A 23,091-nucleotide genomic window follows, 5' to 3' on the forward strand; every position below is an offset into this window, starting at 1 on the left:
ATTTTGTTAAAACGTGTGTTGCTGGTTTCAAAGAACGAATTTACGGTACTGACTATACTGAATATTACAAATAATAACAATAATAATAATATACCGGGTGATACGTTTAACGTAAGACACTCATTGTTTTAAAAACTGTATTAACGTTTTGAAATTATTTATTTTACATAATTTTAAGGCGTTATAAATCAACATATTTTTTTTTTATTATTTTTACTTTTTTTATTGGTGAAAATACATTTTTAGCTCTTAAAGCTAAATCAAAATACTAAACTATTTGTCTAAACATTTGGCTTCTATAGATTGAAATACTCCGAATTATATTCTGAATAGATTTATGAAATTGAAATGCTATGTATGGTGACCTATATAATTTTTCATCAAAAACTTTTGTTACGACTAGAAATTATGTAAAGGAAATAATTTCCCAGTTTTCAGTAGATTGGATGTTGTTTCATATTTTCTGAAATCTTAAAATAAATTTTATTAGCTTTGCTTGTAACTCTATATTTACTTCGTAAAATCGTCTGCATGGTGTAAATTACAAAAATACATAAATACATTATATTGGTTTGATTATTAAGCATATAATATGACGATACTTCACCACTCGCAGTGCACGAACATCTTCATATTGATATCCAATCGTTCCTATTTAGATAGATGCGGTGCGTTAATTATATTAGTTCAAAAGTTGCATTGTTAACCTATTCATATTATAATAGGAAGGTATATTATTTGTGAATAATATTATGATATCACGTCGAGTTGGCAATTTACTAATAAAATAACGAATACATGGGAAAAATATGTATGAATTCAATACTGTTGCACCTACCATAATATATTATTTTGCCATCATTTGTAATATAATGATCATATAGCATTAGTTAGGGTTTTAATTCAATCACAAAATATTCATTATTATTATTATTATACTGTTAAAATACTCGTGTACGTATATTTGATTCTCGTTTTCGAATCGTAATGATTTTTATATGACGAATACGATAATAATATGCAGTACCTATACATAACATTTATCCGTTTCTATTTTTTAATATTGAATATTATTGTGCATACATAAATACGACTTTTTTCATTTTTTTAATACCATAAATGTGTTTAATAATAGTCATAATATAAAACATAAATTATAGATATACTATTGTTAATATAGTTCTGTATTTTGTCTGCTACTATTATTGCAATTTTATCGAAAATCGTATTATAAATGAACTTATAGGTAAATTACCTCTCAACTCTTCCATGATGGTTATGTTCGATTAGGTAACGGAGTTACATAAATAATTTGTTGACATTTTAGGATATCAAAAACAAAATAATTGTTAAGTAAAAAATACATGTCGATACTATATTTTAAGCAATCGATATAAATCTATAAGAATTTGGAACAATCTTTATATTTTTTTTATTGATTTTATGCGATTTGTATCACTATAATAACAACAGAAAGTTTCACTCTATACATCATTGTTATTAATTATTATGAACTATTAGTTATTAATTATTAATTACATATATAGAATCATAAAATCCTCAGTGAAATACCGTTGAGTACCTACGTATATTAAATCAAACTTAAGGCATTATTTTTATATTTATGAATGAAATAATATACATAATATTATACATATACCTGTATAAAACTAGTTTAGGAGCGCATAAATATTGGAGTTAAGGAAGGGAATGGTGGTGATATTATTAGGATGACACTACTTGACAAAAGCGAAATTCTCATTAAGCAGTAATAACCACCTGTTAACAGAGCATAACATCAGGTCTAAAATGGCACGTTTAGTGCAATATATATAGTACACTGTTATTGAGAATCAAGAGATGTGTTCTAATCCTTCCGTGTGCGTACGGTAAACATATCGGAAGTTTTAACTACATTACACTTCGGGTCTGACAAAATTGTATAATAACACAAACTGATGTTGTGCAAACACGAAAACAACAGTTGCATAATATCATAATACCAGCTAACTACTAAACTATATTCGTGTAAATTTCGTACGTTTTATCTGCTACTGATTCTAATTTAATAAACACTATTAAGCATAATATTATACACATTTAATAAAAATGTATTGTATACGGATTATAATGTAGGTATGCCCCTTTTTTTACATGTTTTAAAAACTGTATTTTTATTGTTTATTGAACTCTGTGCTGTTTTTATAATCATGTAGGTAGAAGATATTGATAGGTGGAGGGGGGGGGGCAAAAACGATGAAAACGAATAGTAAAATTATTATAAAAAATACCGAAAATAGCCTTAAATAATATAACATATTAAATAGGTACAATAGGTACATATATCTGGGTGCACATTTTATTCCGTATCTACTTAATCTAAAATACTTCTAAATTAATCTCCTCCATAGTTATTGACTGTTTAGGAGGTACGAACTCAACTAATATATTTCTCTTAACTGCTATGTGTGCAAGCTGTCACTGGGAATGACAACCTGCACATGTCTCACAGTTTCATGTATCGGTGCATAATATTATTTGTAACTTGGTCGATTTTTGATCACCACTGAACACCATTTTAAATGGTTCAAAATAAATGTCCAGACAACGGCACATATTAGTTGAGTGATCGCGGGGATAAAGAGGCGGATAATTAAAATTATAATAATTAACGATTTGTTAAACTTTAATGTAATGAAATTGTGTGCACGCATTAGGAACCGTCTCAAATTGTCACCATACGACTATCATACAATTCTTATATTAAAATATCACTTCACTTCGAAAAATATAAGCATTGGTGTATTGTTTGAGCTTATAAATAAATATTAATCCGATTGTCGTCATTTTATTTGAAGGTTTTATCAAAATATTGAAATCGGGTAGATAAATTGTTTTCTCTTGTCGAGCTAGAACATATGATACATAGGTATTATATGTTTTATGATTCAACATAGTTTAATAACGTATACAACAAAACTAGAATCAATGAATAAATATCAATAAAACCCATTAATACGTCATAACCTGGTAACGCGTATATTGGTTATATATATTTTCATTTGCTGCCAGTATTGAGCTACGTCTATCACCTTTTGCAGGTTGTTCATCAGATCATCTTTTTTTACGGGATTGGCTTTGCTGGGCATGCAAGTATAGGTGCTGTGACGTTGCCTATTCACATGTCCTCATGTACAAGTTATTTTTTGTTTCTCATTTCCTCATTTTCGTATATATTTTTTTAATCGTTCTATTATGTTTATCCTAGACACATAAGGCCTAAGAAAACAACTACTATCATTTCTAGTCATTTTTTTTTTAATTCCAATGTCTACTCGTGCATGTAATACATCACTCAAGACTTATATCTTCCAAAATTCTAACTGATGGTGTATAGGACAAGCATGGTGCAAAGTTGTTGCGACGGAAAGCACTGTCATATTTTATACATTATTTGATGTCGACTAACTACAACGTAAATGCTAGTCGCCGGTTGTTGTTTGCGCCGCATCACTATTGTTAATTTGACGTTTTTTGTAAGACAATTGCACATCGTTCGATTTTTGAAAACGTATTGTGGTTAAAACCAAGCATTATTTTTAGTGCTAAAGAATTTTTAATAGACTTTGATCGTATGCAGTTTTTTTAAGAATTGTCGATAACAGTTTTCAGCCAATCAAACTTTAAAACTGTCATTACATTTGTTTACATTAATTTAAAATTGTTTCACTGTATACATTTTTTAATTTTTTTCGGTTATACGAGTACATCGTTTACACATCAACCGTTTAAAAGGTTGCACATAATTTGCGCATCAATTTTATTTAACCATAGAATTGAAATAAAGCGTATACCTAGGAGCTTAAGTTGTTTTTAATTGTAATCTTAAAATGTTCAAATATTGTATAAGTAACTATTTCTGTTTTAAACTATATTTGTACCGTAGAAATATTGTGTAGGTAATCAGTTAGTAATAGAACACGATGAAATCAACAACAGTAAAATGTAATGGGACATTACAACATAGGTACCAACTATTGATTTATAATATTATTTTTAGTGCTTATAATTAATTGATTTTTATGCAATTGGTGTTTTAATGATTTATACTCAAATTTTATGTATATTTGAGTTTTAACTATGATTATATAATGTGCCTAATTAAACAATATTTGTTTTATACCCTTCTATCGTTCAGAATATTAGTGCGCATTTGATGTACGATAATTTTGTGCAGGTAAACAGGCAATGTGCAAATGATATACGGCCATGCGTGTAATATTATATTACTCAATAACTTACCGAACCCGTTGCTTTGAGATAATAATAATGAAAATCATTTTTCTAGCTTCACAAGTTACATATTTTTACCATTTTTACCATATCATAATATTGTAATAAATAAAACTATTTTTTAATCGTACAACACTCGTTTTTCTAACTCATTGCGTTTTTAAGTGCTCATAAAATGCATCGAAGTACCAATTAAAACTATATTAAACATGCTATTTGTTATATTTCATTTTCGCTGTTATTTGTTATCCGTTTAATTGTTTTTGCTTCATAAACCTTTATATACTGTTTGGTCTTCTGCAAACTCAATTTGTTGATCTTTAACACGCCTATGTAGTAGATACCTATGTAATATGTACCAGAAACTATTATAGGTATAGCTCGATAACCGATATATTTATGTAGACAATTAATTCACAATTAACAATTGATGCAGCCACCTACTCTATAATAGTATCTGCAGTCACCTATAATTATTGATTTTTTTTAAATTTATATATACGCCTCAACTCCTAAGGTCATTGGCGTTTCTGATTGAATTGTTCATTATGGATTCTTCTGAATTTCGAAAATGTATACTAAATATTTTAAGTATGATACATGAAAGATTCATATTGTTAATTTAATTGCGATACGATTAATCTATTTGTGTACATATGTTATATTTTCTGGATCAGATTCGTCTTTTTGAGTATTTGAAGAAAAATGGATGTTGTCTCTGGGCTGGGTTCTAGTTGTACATTATACATAGGTCTTAGAGGAGTATCAGTCCATGTGTGGGGTCCTTCGCCTTAGGTATAACCTTCTTCGGTTATCAAGTGTTAAACTGCACAGTTGTGGTGTTCATATAATTATTATATAATTATTGCTGCCTTACAATAAACACACATTGAAAAATCATTCGAGAACGGTAATGGCATAATATGACATGGTCTGACATTGGTGAAAAATTCACTCTGTACACGTGGTATGATGAGTATAGCAGATATTATCAAATGTTCATATCTGCGTGAATATGCCGAAGAAAAACGTGGCAATTGCAGTTCAACATAATATAATATAATATGATTGAAGCGTTTCGAGTTAACGACGTTTGTATAGCCCACTACAAAAAAAAAAAAAACAGTAATAATAAATAAAAAGAAGAAGAAGAAGAAGTAGAAGAAGTCGACTTACTGATTCGGCCTCTAGTCGTTGACATCACTTAACCCCGGTTTAGAAAACTATCGCCGCGGACCGCGCGGATTATTAACTCATTTTTATTGCCGTCCCATAATGGTGGTCGAATTCATTAAGCGGGTTCACTCGCGCGCCGCACTGTTTCTATATTTAATATTATATATATTCGACTCACTCACACACACACACACACACACGACTTGGGCTGGCCAAATGCAAATTTAACACCAGCGTCGATTTGTGCAAATTACAAACAGTTTTACTCTCTGCAGTACGATATTACGTATATTATGATATGATGATATCGTGCATTACGCTGTGCGTACTCGTTTAATACTAAACACATTATTAAAATTATGACGTGTATGACGTACTATATTTTATTATTGTCGCCATCGCAGTGTGGCCGGAAAACTGGCCGGCGACGTCTTGTCGAACACGAAATTCGATACATATATGATAGCAGCTATCAGGCTATCTTATAATATCCATGAAACCCGCATATTATGTATATTGTAGAAGTACAGGGTGCTTAACGGGGACGAAACGACCGCGACGTCTCGATATCGAATTTATTCATTTTGTTTTATTGTTCATATTTAACATGGTCGACAATGGTCATTAATTACAATTTACATTACATTTATGTTTAATTATTATTTCTTTTTGTTATAAAGGATGTTTCATAAAGAACCAAGTTTTTGAAATGCCGGGTAATTTGTTGTTGTTAGGTTAGTGGGACTTTTTTTATAATTTCTGTTACCTATGGTTGTTGAGGTTTTAGTGATTGAACAATATATTGTTTATTTTGCGTCATGGAGCTGTAAAACCAGGGGTAAAACCCATTATGAACTCTGAGTTGTGGTTAACTGTTAGGAAACGTCTTACACCGTGAAGCAATAAATAAGCAACAATAAAGTGGCTGGTCAGTAAATTTGAAGGGACAGGATCAATTGCAAAATCAAAGAGAAAAATTGAAAACCCTCGGTTGTTTCATAAAGAACGCATTTTTTAATTTTGATCTTTAATTTCGAAATCGATCCTGCATCTTCAAATTTACTGTCTGAATAATTTTCTGCTTTGGGATATCAAATTAAAAATGATCATTTTCCTTCAAAAGTGTAAAAACTTAAAATAGATGGTAAATATAATATTTTCCAAAACATTTGTTTTGTGACGACCTTGACGAGTTGTGTGAACGAAATATTTTCAAAACCGAAGGATCATCAAAACGGATCATCCCGTATATTTTTATACAAATGATCGCATTTCTAATATACAATATAAATAATTATCATAAGTTATGAGAAATTCAATAGATAAATAAATAGTTTTTTTAATCAATGGTGTTATAAATAATTTGTATATCACTTTTGTGCACACGAATTACCGCGGGTGCCGATCGCCGGAAACGGGATACTACTGCAGTGGTTTTGGATCGGCGTCGTCCTCAGACCGTGACAAACTCCGCCGCCGGCGTTGCATCGAAACCCGAGTGTAGAAAAATGACTGTCGAGGAAGCCGTTAATCCTTGTGACAATGTAAAGGAAGGAAACAACGGTTCATCGGTTCCCTTTTGACTGATTGAACTCGTTGCATGGGGAGACGACACATCCAGCGAGGTAGTTGCGGTAGATGTTAAAAACAAAACGAAACGAAAAAAAAAACAAAAACAAAACATAACACAATAAATTACCCCGCCGAGGGGAAACGCGAAAGAAAAGAACCGTATCCCGTTCGAGCTGTAGTTTATAGTGGACGTACAGTAGAAAACCCTCATCGTCATCGTCGCATTTATTTCATATTATTTTGTTTATTTCGTTGGTGCTGTACAGGCCGAAAACATACTTTTTTACAGCTCGATAAAGACAATAATAATAATAGACACGAGTAATAATATTAATGATTACGATGGGTACGAGTATATAACGATAATAGCGATAAAAATTGAATACAATCTACTAAACAGAGTGTATTATTATATTATGCACGTTATAATATTACTTGAATATAATATAGTATACATTTTTGTTTGCTATAATTTTTTTTTACTTATGAAATGAGTATAAAAATAATATGACGTCGGTGTATCATGTATAATATATAGTACGCGCCTGTGCTCACAATTTTTATAATACTTTGCATGTGATTTTAATTTTTTTTTTTTTTTTTGTCAGAATCAATCAATGTCATTGACTCCACACTTGCAAGGATCCACGTCGCCGGTCTCTACAGCAAACGACGGACAACTCGGACCAGGTACAATAATATTATTGTTGTTATTTAATATAAGGATGATTTTTTTTTATAACTTCACACGATTCGGAATGAGTACTTTGGCACACGAACAAACTTCATGTGTCAAAAAACTAGTCGACGGTAACAATATATCTATCATTATCTTATCCTAGTATGGACTCTACAAAGGGTCTATGCATGATATACATGCAACATGTTAATATCAAAACGTTAATTAATCGTTACTTTTTTTTATGTTCGGCCATCACAGTACCATACTTTATTATTAAAATTTAAAAAAAATTCGAAGAAGGAACTCTACTAGTGGATGTTGAGTGTACCACGTCATCGCTGTATATTATGCTCGAAAAATGATTCTGAGTATAGGTGGTTTGATATCTAACCATATTCATTTATTATGACAAATTAATATTAATTGGCATCGGTAATTTATTTTTTTAGTAGTAGTACCTATGGTAGATTGTTATTAATTAGAAACTTTGTATACAGTGTTTAATCCTCAACCATTCAAATTTTAAATTTGAACTAAAAAATAATTTTAATATTTTCGTGGCTTTGACGAATTTCGTAAAAATTTTATCTTTAAAAGCATTTAAAAAAAAGTTTATCAACTAAATCCAATTTTCTACTAAAAACCTCATCAAATTTGAAAATTGGATAATTTTTACTGCTCTTAAAGGTGACGTCTGACATGCACAAATAAAATCTCCCATAATTAAAATTAATAAGTTACACAGTAAGTTGTATACAAATTTCTAATCAATAAAAATGTAACGCTCTGCTCAGAATCTAAAAAAACTTAGTTGGTATCTTTTATTTCTTTAAATTTTGCATCACCGAGAAAAATTAAAACATCAATTTAATACCAACTTTTTAATATATAACAATATATTTTTTACTCTATCAAATTCCGTAGTGGCTCATCGGTTGTACATAAAAATATTATAATATATATATCGCAATGCGCATAATGTATATATTGACACCTGACCCGAAGATTAGGTCGTCGAACCATGGAGACTGTTTGTATTGTCTTATCCCGAAGATTGTTCGGTTGGCCGGTCAACCGATCGGTTGTGTATAATAATAGTGTGTTGGGTGAAGTCGTCGGTGAACGTGCAATCGGTCGGTTTATATTATTGATTGTGCACCCAGTTATAGACTAAACGATGGCACTGTGTAATTTCTAAGGTCGTATCCATAGAGTTCTTTGAACATGGGACAGCATTAATAGTTTAAATAAGCATTGCTCGGATGTCTATTATAATGGCTGTCAACAGTAATAATAAAAAAATAAAAACCCACTAAGATTAAAAAACTAACGACGTCATTATTTTTTTTTTTTTTTAACCGATTATTATAGATTGGGCGTTATTATCATTTCTGTATGAATAATAGTACATATTATTATCATAATGTAATATTATTATAATACTATGCACACGTATTTTATAATAATAACTATAACACGAAAGCTTACTACTGGTAAATACACTTCGGTGTTGTATACTGTTGCTGTAGGTTTTCCTGGTTTTAAGGTAAACAAGAGCGTTCTCTCTTCAATACATATTATTTCTCTTTAGCAGTTTACTATTTTAAATATATACATTGTTAAACTGTTTAGTACGGAGAAAATTGTTTATGTTCGATGTTGAATTAAAAAAAAACAACAAATGGCCACTGTAGCAGTATACGCACATTATATAACTGAAGCTATATACGCCTATACGGCAGAGGTCATAATTGTGGGTTGAGAAAAATTACGGTATCGAACGAGTAGAAAAAAAATATACGGCGGAGAGTTACAACAGTCGTGGAGGGAAAAAAATAAGTTTCGTTGTTTAGGTGCTCGGTGGTCGTCAGCGATATTTTTTATTGTACGGAATTAGGGTTCATTGGAGACGTATAGCTCTGCGCGTACACACCGAAGCGACCTTTATTATCGAATCTATGTAATATGTTTATGGCGTTGTGTCAGTTTTATGATGATACGGAACCGGATGTTTGCATCGTTTCCGTGGTCATAAATACTCGCTCGTACAGTCTGTTTTATAAAATAAACGTAATCAATGGATTTATTTAATCTAAATCTGAACAACTCGGTCATTGTTGCATGCAGTATATAGGATATAAATGATAAAAATAATAATAAAAGAAACAGAAAACAAAACGAAAATAAAAATACGCGTTGCACACGACTCCTGCTGCTGCATCTTGTAGTACGCCCCCGTTCATATGCACCAGCGACGCATATTTACCATATTAGTTAAATTTACTAGGAAAATTGCCTTGGAATTTATGATATGAATGATGTACAATGTATTGTTTTTCAGATCTAATAATGTAAAAAAAAAATGTCATTTGTTTTCAATATTATTAGGTATATATATATTATATTTATTTGATAAAAACCGTCTGTAGTGATAGAATAAATAATAGTGTTGTTATTTTGTCGGTGAAAATATTTGAGTTTAGATGGTCGACCATATCAGGTGCGTTGCGTATAATCTGGATTATACGGCGAAGGACTCAACAAATTCAAAGTTCTATCTGACTAAGATTTTAAATTTGTTTAATATAATTTGCTTCGCAGGTAGAGGAAATCAACCACTGGGTAGGGTGGGGGGAAGCATAAATACACTATTCCGTTGAACAGTATATAGAGGCCTCATATTATAATAAATAATAATAGTCAATCTCGCCTTATACCTCAAAACACCTAAATCAGGCCACGGGCATGCGTCGTAGGTGAATGAATATTGATGATTTTTTTGGAATATCAATATTTTTGACGGAATTAGTAATATGTGATTCTGCCGGCGACCCTGCCGTTGTGGTGTTCAGCCTTTATCAACGATCCGATCCCTCAACGACGAGACCACGATGGCGTGTAACGGGATTATTGTGTATACGCGGGCTTCATCTCTAGACACCCGGTTAAGACTCCAAGGCTTTGTAAACTGACACCTGAGGGTCCCGGTGGCGGTGGTGGTAGGGGTAGGGCGGTGGTGGTAGGGGAAGGGCGGTGGTGGTAGGGGAAGAGCGGTGGTCAGCTCATCGTCTAGGCCGGTCCGAGCTGGGATAAATAATTAGAGACCTGGGCACGGCCGTAATGGACCCGGCCCGGTCTTCTTGGACAGTGTAATAACGTCTTGTCCAAAAAGGCTTATCTGAATTTAAATGACTCAACCCGCGGCTACAATGGCGTTTTGATTGAATTCCGGGTCGTATGACAACTCCGAGTACAATAATATAATATACATCATTATGTTTAAACCGACGTATATCCCCGCTGGGATTGCAGTGTTTGTATATGGTGTGGTGAGTCGTGACACACTAAGTCCGCGTGGCTCAAGACATCAACGTGTTTCCGTTCCGATATATTATGTACACGGACATATTGTATAGGCGCAACTAAAGGTGTATTGGATAATAAGTCACGAAAAATGTTTTCTCCGACGAGGCATAAAATTGCTGCACGACTGGAAAACTGTTACTTAAACTCGACTAATGCATAGATTTTTGATACTTGCCATTTCAAGGGGTGAAATCCAGTGTGAATACCAACTTCTCTTTTTTTTCAATTGAGAATCATAACCTTTTTTTATCGAAAAAATATTTATCTGATTTTGTGTTTATAAATCGATAAATAATTGAAATCCCTGGCTTAGGGTTATTGAGTATATTTAAAAGTGTAACCATAATTTAAATAAATACATATTATAGTTATAGAAAAAACCGGGAGTCTACATACTTGACGAATTTAACTGCAGAATAAATATATCTTATATATTAATATTATTAATAATATATTATAATTATTATTAATATATATTTCGATAGTAATGTTGATGTAAATTTGTATTTTTTAAAAGCTATTTGGAACTGTGCCAAATTAGTAGTAGAAAAGTGTAGAGGAAATATCCACACAGATTAATAAATAGAAAATATTATGAGGAAAAGTCCCTCCCCCCTCCAAAAAAAAAAAAACGTGGTCCTAGTTGCTCCCATGTACTTGGGTACCATGGTAGCTTTGACTAAAGCCCACACATTTAAACCTAAATTTACCTTATGGTTAAAATATTTGACTTTTTTTACAACTTTTTGTCATGTTAACAAGAACGACCAAATTAAACATAATAAATAAAATATTTTGAACATTAAATTTTTAAAATTATAATCCATCTTATTTTATGATGAGTATTTTGTATTAAAATTCATAACACATTGTAATTCAAATTAAAACTTTTACATTTTTTTGTAGAATTGCGTTAACCATTTAAAGTCGAATTCAGTTAAATATTTCAACAATCCATTAAAGATCAAAAAAGAAAATGTCCTTTAAACAAAATATTAATCGCATACCTAGGTACCTAGTTATTTTTTATCTATGATTTAAGTTTTATAATATTTTTGCGAACGACTGTTTTTATAATACGCGTTTAATGGATTTTCAATACTCCAAAGACGTTTATTTTGTTGACACTTAATGAAATTTCAATCCTACTGCAGAATAAATATTATATACTATATAAATATCTAATAAATATAATTGATGTGTATTTGTGTATTATTTTATTACAAAGCATATGCAAATATACGTTTAGTAAAATCAGGATGTAAGGGAAATTTCCACACATGTTAGGAGGAAAACATTTGAGGGTATTTTTAAAAACTGGTACAAGCTGAGCTCATGTAGGCTCTAGTACACACGAATTGAGTTCCAAGTCAGGTAAACCAATCTTTTCGAACGAATTGCGTCCCGGACGAAATTCATGTTACTATTTGCCTTACCATTTTTTTTTAGTGATTTCCAAATTTATTTTTAATTTTAATTTTTGGTAATATTTTTAAATTTGCTAACAAAAATAATAATAATTAATACTAATTAAATAATAATAAAATCACGATTAAAGATTGTATTAATTCGTTCAAAACGATTTGTTTTGGTACTCAATTTGTGTGAGCCCGTAGGTTCATGCGGTGGTCGCCTAGCCCGCAGGTATGTGTAATAATAATAGAGTTCTATATAGCTGCATCATATGTTATTATTGTTATATCGATACCCAAGGCATTTGCGAAAGAACCTCGACGTATAAATTGTTGTAATATGATTAAGCGAAAAAGTTTTAGCGTGAAATAGGTAATAGTATTACTATAATCGCCTTTCACAAATTTCTAATATTTAAAAACCGTTCTGACGATTGATATATTTTAAATTATAATTATTACACCGACGTATTTCTCGAATTGACGTTGGTTTTTTTCCTGCGATTTAAAAGAAAATAATGATCTGTTTTCATCTAATCAATTACCACCAATCGAAATATCGAAAGTTGTCTGCGTTATGATTATAATATAATATGTATACTATTAACCCGCAGCTTCCCAATGTTGCTTTAATTATCGACGGTCGTCCTAATTATATTTAAAAAAAATCGTGATTGTAACAAATGATAAAAAAATTTAAAAATGAATTTGTTTTTTTCTCTCAGAACGTGCGTATTGTAATATTAAAATACACATCATTGGAATTACGATTTCAGTGTATGCGGATGAATTTAGTCATGAAAAATAAACAAATTTTAATAAAGCTAAAAATATATTTGGCGAAGTAATTAATTACCGTGCATTAAGAGATAATATTGTGGCATGCCTGGTGGGATGTAGGCCATAAATATTTTTAAATGACCTAACGGCGTAGTTACATATATTATTTGAAATACTATCTAGTTATTACAAACTATGTGTCTAATATACTTAACACCTCAATCTATAGTTCTACTGACTACGATAGAAAAAAAAGGAATTGATTATTTTATCGATTATAAAATAACCACTTTTACTAAGAGCTCGTTAAAATGGGAATCAAATACAAATAACAACGCTAAATTTACTAAAATTAATTGAAACGCATTATGAATTTGAAATTATCATTTCCCAATGACGACGTTTTTTTCCATACATATTTAGGCTAATTAACTCAAACCTGTTTCAATCGTTTCCTAATTATTTTTTATTATTTTTATTCGAACTCAACAAACTTATACGATTTAAAATAATTAATACGCACATAATATTATAAAAGAAGAATTATAATTTACAGTCGTACTGTATTAGCTTATAATTATTCGGTTGACCCAAAAGTGACGCCAGTAGGTGACTTCTCCCATCAAGTCTTTATGTTGAACCTAATTAGTAATTATATAATCATTTCAGCTTATTATAGAAACATTGTACCGATCGTTTGATATAGTTAAAAAATTAACTAAAATGAAATAATTTGGTTGGTATTTAGTTGTATGTAATATTATATAATATATCTATAAAATAAAGTTATCAATTTAGAGGGTTTTAAAAAAAATACATCACATAGTATTACTTAATAAGTAAGTATAAGTATAATATTTATTAATCAAACCTGATGAATTGGTGTTTTAAAAGTTATTCATTTCGGATTATTTGAATTAAAATATAAATTAAAATGGTTAAAAAGTTTCAGTCGTTTATCATTTGTATAAGCCGTAGGTACCATAAATCATTAAGAATCTGTAGGTATTACAATAACTATTTCCACCAAAATATTTCCGGTTCAAATTAAGTAAATAACACTCTTGAAAAAATAAAAATGTGGACATCAACGTTTTAAAGTTCCAAATAAACAAAAGTTATTATAATCTAATATAAATATTAGATTTGTTTTCGCGGTCATTCGAGTTTTCATATGCGTTTAATATTTTAAAAGAAATTTGTTCATAAGTACTACAATTTTAAGTCTCTAGGCTATTATTTTTGAAATTTCGACTAAATAATTAATATGCAATTCGGGATTTTGCAAATTTACATCGTTTTTTGTTCAATTTAACAGCAGAGTTTAATTGTTTGAGATAACAAAAATAAATCTCTAATTTTCGATTGTTTTATCCAAATGTATGAAAATCTATATTGAGTGTTCGAAAAATTATCTCTTTGAAGTTCCAATCTTAGGCAATTTTTGATAAAAAGAAGGGCATACATACATTTTTTGGACCAGTATATTATCTTTGTGCAAAAAATGAAAAATAAATAAATATCTTAAATAATAACTTATAATTGTAGTTCATAAAAATACTAATGGTAAAACTAATTGATCATTAAGAATTTAAAATAATAATTTGTTGTAAATTTAATTTAGACACGTAAAATATGTATTATTTTATTTTTAAGGGACTTCGGCCTCGAATAAATTATTCAGGGGAGGCTAAGTCTCCGTAACCCTACTTCTCGATCTCTTCCTATAGTTATTACCTATTACTGTATTCAATATTTCGATGTGAAAATGCTTTTGACGAACAGAGTCTAGATCTGGTGTTCTCTTGTTGCCTACTGTAATCGCCTTAAAACTGAACTTAAAATAATATCAGTGAACCATAACGATATTATACAACAATACAATATATATATATAGCATAAATGTATATACTATTACTACATTGGCCGACCGGATAGTATAAATTATTATAAAATCATAATGAAGACAATATTAAGTCAATTTAAGGTATTTAAATATATTTCAAAAGCAAAGAAAAATATGATGAACCCATTTATTATCTTAATATTGTGCTTAAAACAATTTGTAATTTAGAAAATTACAAATGCAGTCTCCTTTTAGATACAATACTAGAATCGTGTAACAACTAACAAATTATTTTTAATAATGACTGAATACAAGTGAGTGTGATATTATACCTACGGCTGAAGAGATTATTTTTTTAGTAGTCATCATTCATCGTATATTGTATCTTTCCATAGTATCTAATATCTATGCCCTCGATTCATGTAAAAAAAAGTCAAAGTCAAAGTCAAAGTCATTATTTTTCGAAATCGTCTAATGGTTAATCCGTTAATTTAATAGTAATATCGTGTATACACATATCATCCGTTGTACTCGCATACGATTTGAGTTGATTGTACCTATACCTATTTACAGTTTAATATTATTGCCACACTTTGAAGTGGTACTATTGTTTTACATTGTAGGGTATCAGTTTCGCGTATAACGTGGGTATATGAATGTACAAAATGTACATAAAATAATATCAATCGCGTGCGCAGTGCAAAGTATGTTCAATTGATATCGTAGGACGTCGACGACAATCTATGGTAACTGAGGTGTGGAAAAATCTTCAGGGTGGGGAGGTGGTCGTGAATCGCTAACGATAAATCCGTCAGCGTGTGTACATTATCGCCATAGTTATTATTATTTTTTATCACTATTATAATAATATAATATTATTATACGACGGTCGCGAAGAAAATCTCCGTTTTTCCGACCTTAAAATCACAGTGGTAAAAAAAAAAAAGATGGAAATTCCGCGTAGTTATCAACACGTGACGCGCGCCGCCGCCGACGGTGGAATGCGTATTTTAAACGGCCCCCGGGAAATCCGAGTGAAACGCACAAGAAAAAAATGAAGAAAAACAGGTACAAAAACACGAGAAAAATGCGCGCCACTCAAGGATGTTTCCCAGGTGATGTGCGCTGATAAGGAATTCTAATGTGCGTATCTGCGACCGCCGCCACCCGATGGAATGCGTATATTTTGTTGTTATTATTGTGTTGTCCGTCTACCCGCATTACGGCCGGCCGCAGACCGTCGCCACTTTTTTTTTTCCACCGTCTCATTTTCTATTTTCTATTTTTCTACAATATTACACTCTGGCGGTCGCCGGCGAGACGTCTTCGGCTCGCGCGCGCGACGCCTGGCCAAGGTTAATTCCACATTGTTTACACACACACGCACACACGGTGACGACGGTCCGGGCGGCCGACGTCGCGGCGCTAAAAACCCGGCAGATTGCCACTGCCGCCACTGCCAACCGACTCTGCCGCCGCCGCCGCCGCCGCCGCCGGGATGAACAATGTGAAGCCCGCGATGCACATTCGTCGCGGTGCACCGATTATTATTATCTCTATTATGCGTGTTATATAGGTATATACGTTTTATGCATTATATACTCTTCGTTTTACTATTTTATTTTATTTTTTTTTTTTAGATTAAATAAGAGAGGAAAAAAATCTTCGCAGTCGTACCTACAATAATAATAATAATATAATACCCGATTGTTTCTTATTTAGCCGCGTGAAACCACCGACGCCTGTACGCATAATATTCCTCGCCGATATCCTATACCTATATGTATTATCGGCCAATTATTATTGGGCGCATCTCATAATAATAATAGTATATATTATAACTATACGATTATTATTTTTTTTAAGCCGACCGCGGCGACACTTCCTCCTGTGGAATTTTCATATTAAAATTCTCAGCCACGTGTGTGTGTGTGTGTGTGTGTGTGTGTGTGTGTGTGTGTGACGCTCACGCACACACACGCGCGCACGCTGCACAAGTACGGTTTTTTTTTTTTTTTGGCGCCTTGTATTATAATAATAATAGACGCATGACGTGTACATTTATATGTTTATAGGTAACTGCAGCCATAACGAGGATACAGTAATAGCTGTATAGATATGTAGGTGAGAAAAAAATATTTAAAAAAAACACAATCGAACGTAATATTATTGTTATTATTATATCGAGAAACACTGAACACGTCTTAACGAAGTGCCCGTGACGTGCGCCTTATTAACTGCCTATGATGTGATAATGTGATAATGTGATTATCTGCTTCGGGATTTTATAATAATATGACGTACCTAAAGGTATATAGTTTGCATCGGCACCTATACTAGAAATTAATTTGGGTGTGTGGGTGTGTATGGGTGTACTGTGTTGTGGTGTGTTTATTTCGTGTATTCCACTCAGTTGTGGTGGACTATGAATTCGACCCGGGAAAACTGTGTACCGACCCTAAAATTGGATATATTTAGGGATTTTTCAAGCTAGAATTACATGTTTATTTGAAGTTTTGAAGAACATGTTGTCAATTTTTAGAATCAATAATTATTACTAAACAAAATGGACTTACGTTTTACACTTGATAAAAATATTATATAATATATCACCTAATATAAAACGAAATAAAAAAATACATCATAATTTTTCATCTTAATAAATCACTTTTATTTTTAGCAATGTCAATAATATTGTATGATATGTTAGTATTTTACAGCCATCGTTAACGGGAATGCCCCCAATATTATTATTTGTACTAACAGCCCACTACACCAGTTTCAGCCCACCGGGAAAAGTCCAGATATTCCGCCGGAAATGTCGGCCACTGATACTCGTAGATCTAAGTTTATAAATCAGATCGGTGGCCGCGCCAAAAAGCAAATTATCATACTTATCTGTCGTATTAACTAAACAGGTAGGTAGATGATTTCATATATTTAATCCCTGGTACTACCTATATCATGTAACACTGTGACTGAATTAATATCGAAAATATTGACCTCCGTGTACGTACAGTATAATATTATAAACATTATAATTACATAGCCGTGTCGCATAAAACGCCTGTTTTTTTTTTCGAATCTGGCTCAATCGAGTGCGTTTGATATGGAGAGAAAGAAACCAAACTAAAAAATATGGAACAGATAAACAGATCAATAACGAATAATTCGACCCAATATTAAAGATTTTTCAGTTCTCCCAGATTTTTCGATGTTAATAAATCGCTTGTCATTTTATAAAGAGTTTACTTTATCGATTCTTGGTAGCTGGTAATGGATTTATATTGAATGATGATATTTTAACGATTTAAATTGGAATAGTTAATTTATTATAAAATACAGACATATATCTGCCTGTATAGTACCTATATTTTTTACTTTTTTGAGTAATTTAAATTTACCTTAAGTAATGCAATGAAATTAAGATTTTTAGAAATGGACTTGCTATATAAACGCAAAGTAGTAAAGTATACCATTCGTATTATATATATATTTTAAAGTCTTTAAAAAATTGGAAACAATGCGGCAAAAACCAGTACTGTAAAATACCTAGTAATACTAGTCTAACCGAATTAATAAGGTTCTATTGGTGGACATGAAATTCGAATATCTGGATATTCAAATCTGGATTTGTCGAATTATTCAGATTATCCGGATTTATGAATTTGGTTTTTTTATATGACCTAGCACAATACAACACTAGTAGTCAATACACTTCGGAAATAAGATATATTAAAAAAAAGACATTAAATTTACTAGAGTATGAAAATGGGTCATTGAAAAATTGAATCGGATGATCCGAATTATTTTGATTATTCGTGAAATCTTATTATGTCCATCATTATAAAGTCCAGTCTTATTGCATTACACGTCCCACACACACACGTGTTCTTATAGTTTATCATTATTTCGATCTAGTGAAATCTGTATCAGAAGCGCGTATTCTAATGTGTGTACGTTGATAATAACAATATAACAAGGTCAATAACTAACATGCATTTTTTCTAAATTTTTCTTCTGAAATAAACATGCCAATGGTTAAAATTGTTTTTAAAAATAAAACAATTCTTATATATATATATCTGTTTCAAATAAAATAAATAATGAACTATTCAAACTTAATTTGTATTAGAGCTCAAATTTTAAAATGCATAATATTGAAGTCATATTTTTATTTTGAGACAATTTTAGTTGTAAAAAAATATTTTGAGTTAAAGTAGTCCCTTCTCACTACAGTAAGTATATCTCGAGTCTCATAAAATCTAAGCATGTTAACCGATAATATTCACTAAATTCTCTCCTCATTCTAACGTGCCGTGACCTGATAGTCTAATACCCATTTGATCCACATCACGAAGTTCTATCATTGAAGCAACCATATGGCTTCAACCATGCCTCCTACGCTAAGATTAGCTAATTTAGTTTATATCGTTTTGTTTTATCGTATTATTTTTATTAACTTAAAATATAATTTTGTGAATACTGTAAAAAAGTTATTTATGGATTGTAAATTCAATCTTTAAATAATAAAAGGTTAAAAATTTTGTTAACACTGGTTTTGTATAGTAGTTAGAAATCTAAATTATTATATCAGTTTGTCAATATTAATTTATAGAGCTATTTTAGTATATAAACAAGAATTTGATTTGACAAACATAAAGATTCAAAAACCGAATTCAAATTTCAAACAGTTGAATTTGACGTGTGGATAAAATTGTTCTATTCTAACTTTAGAGACAAAGTTTATATTTGGTATGGGTTAAGATAAAAACTGGATGCCTATCAGTCATGCCTTATACCACAGTTTCATACACTCTCTGGTATTATTATATAATAATAAGTCTTTTTTTAAATTTTTACCAAATGTTTCACTATTGTGTGAGTATTACACGTTATTATAGTATAACACTATATTAAATAAACAACGGAGAGACAAAACGACATATGTATGTATCATGACGTAATGTTTAACGTCTTAAATAATGCGTTAAACCTGACATTTATACAATTTACTGACTTTTGACCTTTTTCATAATAATATATAATAACTATCACGTTAACTGCAGACACTGAGCATATAAAATGTGTATTATATTCTCGACTTTGGGTTATCCTGATATGTATCGTATCAAAGGTTTTCAAAAAAGGGTAGTGTTTAACCACCCTTTTTGTAACCCATTGAAAAGATTTAAGCTATCCAATATGACCTCACAGATGGTCATAATAAGCATTATCATGTTTATTAGTCGAAGAAAAAAGAATATTGTGACTTACTTGAACATGTAATATATGAACACATTATTGGGAAAAAGTGTAAAGTATAATAATTCAAATCGTATAATCATATCCGAAAACCGTGAGAATGAAATTATATATAATATGCATGGGTCTAATGTGTATATTGTAAATATATTGATTATTCAAAATACTTATATTTTGTATTATTATGTGTGTCCGAATTACATTCGGTGACTCTTGGGTTAATAGTAGACACTTATCTAGAAAAGTATTAGCGATTTTGAAAATATTATTTTTTTATACAATGTGAACTTTAAAGTCATTGAAAACGAATATTTAAAAAAAAAGTTACATTTGTGTATTTCTTTTCGATATTTGAATATTTTTTTTAACGAAAATGAAAACATTTTTAATTTTATACTTTTGTGGAGAAAATTAACCATTTAAAATTGATACATGAATATCGAGTTTTGAACGAGTGGTTAATTAATTATTAGTACCTATTAAAAATGTTGATCACCGTGGTGGTGTAGTAGGTACTGCAGCCACGCGTGGTACTCCGTAGCAAAATGTTGGTCCACTACAACTAGTACAACTCCACCCATCTTAGCTTAAATACTTATAATTAATTAACTACTCGTTCTTCTTACTGTAGTAATTAGTGATTAAAATAAAAGTTGAGTTTATCGACAAATCGCAATTATTTCTTGCAGCTCATTTATAGATGATGTATTATAATAATTTAATCCTTCGTCAAATAACCACTAGGTATAGGTTAATAATAATTTTGTACATTTTAAACAATAATATAATACAAGTATAGGACATAATATATTACACATAGTAGCTATTCCATTTTGGAGAAAATGCTCACTGCATACTGTATACTAGGGTACTAGTGTACTCGTGTACTTTTATAAATAACGCAGTAACGATTTTTAATTCATACCTAATTGTTCGCTTATATTGGATGTCTTATGTATATCTAGCCCCTCAAGATTTTCGAGACGATTAAAACAGGTAATAAAACTATATATTTGTACATTCGCAGAGACTCAGTAGTCGGAATAATAATAAAACATTTAAAACATAATATTTAAACCGTTAAGACAAACGGAATTGCAGTTATCTTCTATTCTATAAATCGGACGACCCTAACCAATCGCTTTGAAATCCACTGCGGAGGAGCGAAACGGGCACGTATATAAACCGACGTACATCTATAGGTAGGTATACGTCACGTCCAATACCTCGGGGACTTCATCGAATTTTGACGTATATATGCGTATTATAGTATTGGCCTCCGAATGTGTAATTGGTACAGTGTATATGTGTGTGTGTGTGTGTGTGTGTGTGTGTAGTGATCGGATATAGGAGTTTGCGTCGGCGATGTTGTTGCTGATGGTGGTGGAGGTTGAGAGGCGGCGGTGGAAGGATCTAAATGGGGCACCGAGGAAAGAAAAATCATCACGACGGCGGCGGTGGACACGCGATTTAACGAGACTACCCACTCACCCGTTGTTCTTTAACATACACATACACCCGCCCAAACACATATATACATTCGTACGTTACCGTATATACCCAGCTATACCACCACTACCACCTACCACCACCACCACCACCACTACTACCACCACGCCTTAGCGCCCTTGAGGTAATCCGGATTTGGCGGATCCGTTTCCTAATAGCCCTCGCCCGTCGGGGTATTTGCCCGGGGCGACCCGGTAATCCTGCACTAATGAACGCTAGGGATAACGGCTTAAATCCCTTCGGCGGCCTCGCCGTCATCCCCCGCACAATATATACCCCTCTTCCACATTGCGCACGCACACTTAAGACTACTACTACTACTACTACTACTATCACTATACGACTGGTGTACAACAAAAGACTGTATACGATAAACACACACACACACACACACACACACGCATATACGCATATATATTATATAAACACTCGCGATACATATATATTATACGCGTGTATATATTTGTATGCGATAATATCTGTGTGAGTGTGAGTGGGTGTACGTGTGCGTGTGTGTGACCGGTATAAGGATTACGGTGTGCACGGCGCGCACGGACTAGTGTGCTCGGCCGACCGAAATGCCTGAGAGTCGGTCGAGTAATCCGGGCGACGATAATCTCTGCAGCAGTTCACCGGTGCAAGGGTAGCACGTGGCTAGTTTTCCCCTTATAATGTATTATGTATAATATACGTATCGTCAGTCGATATTCTGCAAAACAGAAATAACGACACTAAAAAAATAAAATAAATACAAAACACAATAATACCTATATAATACGTATACACGCAACCAACAGTGTTCTATGGGCACATCGATATGTACTTGTAATAAATTATTAATAATTAACAATCGATAGCGAACTGTCTTCTCACACTGGTGAATGGCGATGCTTGTGGTAATCATAGGTATACGAATCGGGCAATGTTTACGAATCGTTCGAATGATAATCGCATAAAAAACAACAAAATGTACTGCTAATTAAATGTTTTTTTTATTCCAGTAGCCTAGTAATAGGGACGTGCCGTGGTCATATCATCATAATATTTGTATACAAACTCTCCATCGACTTATTCCTGCCCACGCAACCACTGCAGTGTACTTGTATAAAACTCATAGATATATATATCACAGAATTATGTTCACATAATATAAAGAATGGACATCATTACAATGTACGAACAATAATAGT

General features: G+C 31.7%; 1 protein-coding gene across 2 annotated transcripts in view; it reads left to right on the plus strand.

Annotated features, from left to right (window-relative positions):
• LOC111036101 overlaps positions 1-23,091 on the plus strand; it is an 87,671-nt gene that overhangs the window by 26,016 nt on the left and 38,564 nt on the right. For both annotated transcript variants that reach the window (XM_022318000.1, XM_022318001.1), the window contains exon 2: positions 7,650-7,731. In XM_022318000.1, coding sequence (XP_022173692.1) covers positions 7,650-7,731 — 82 coding nt within the window. The remainder of the gene's footprint in view (positions 1-7,649; positions 7,732-23,091) is intronic.

Source organism: Myzus persicae, unplaced genomic scaffold (assembly GCF_001856785.1).
Source record: "Myzus persicae strain clone G006 unplaced genomic scaffold, MPER_G0061.0, whole genome shotgun sequence".
Lineage (NCBI taxonomy): Eukaryota > Metazoa > Arthropoda > Insecta > Hemiptera > Aphididae > Myzus > Myzus persicae.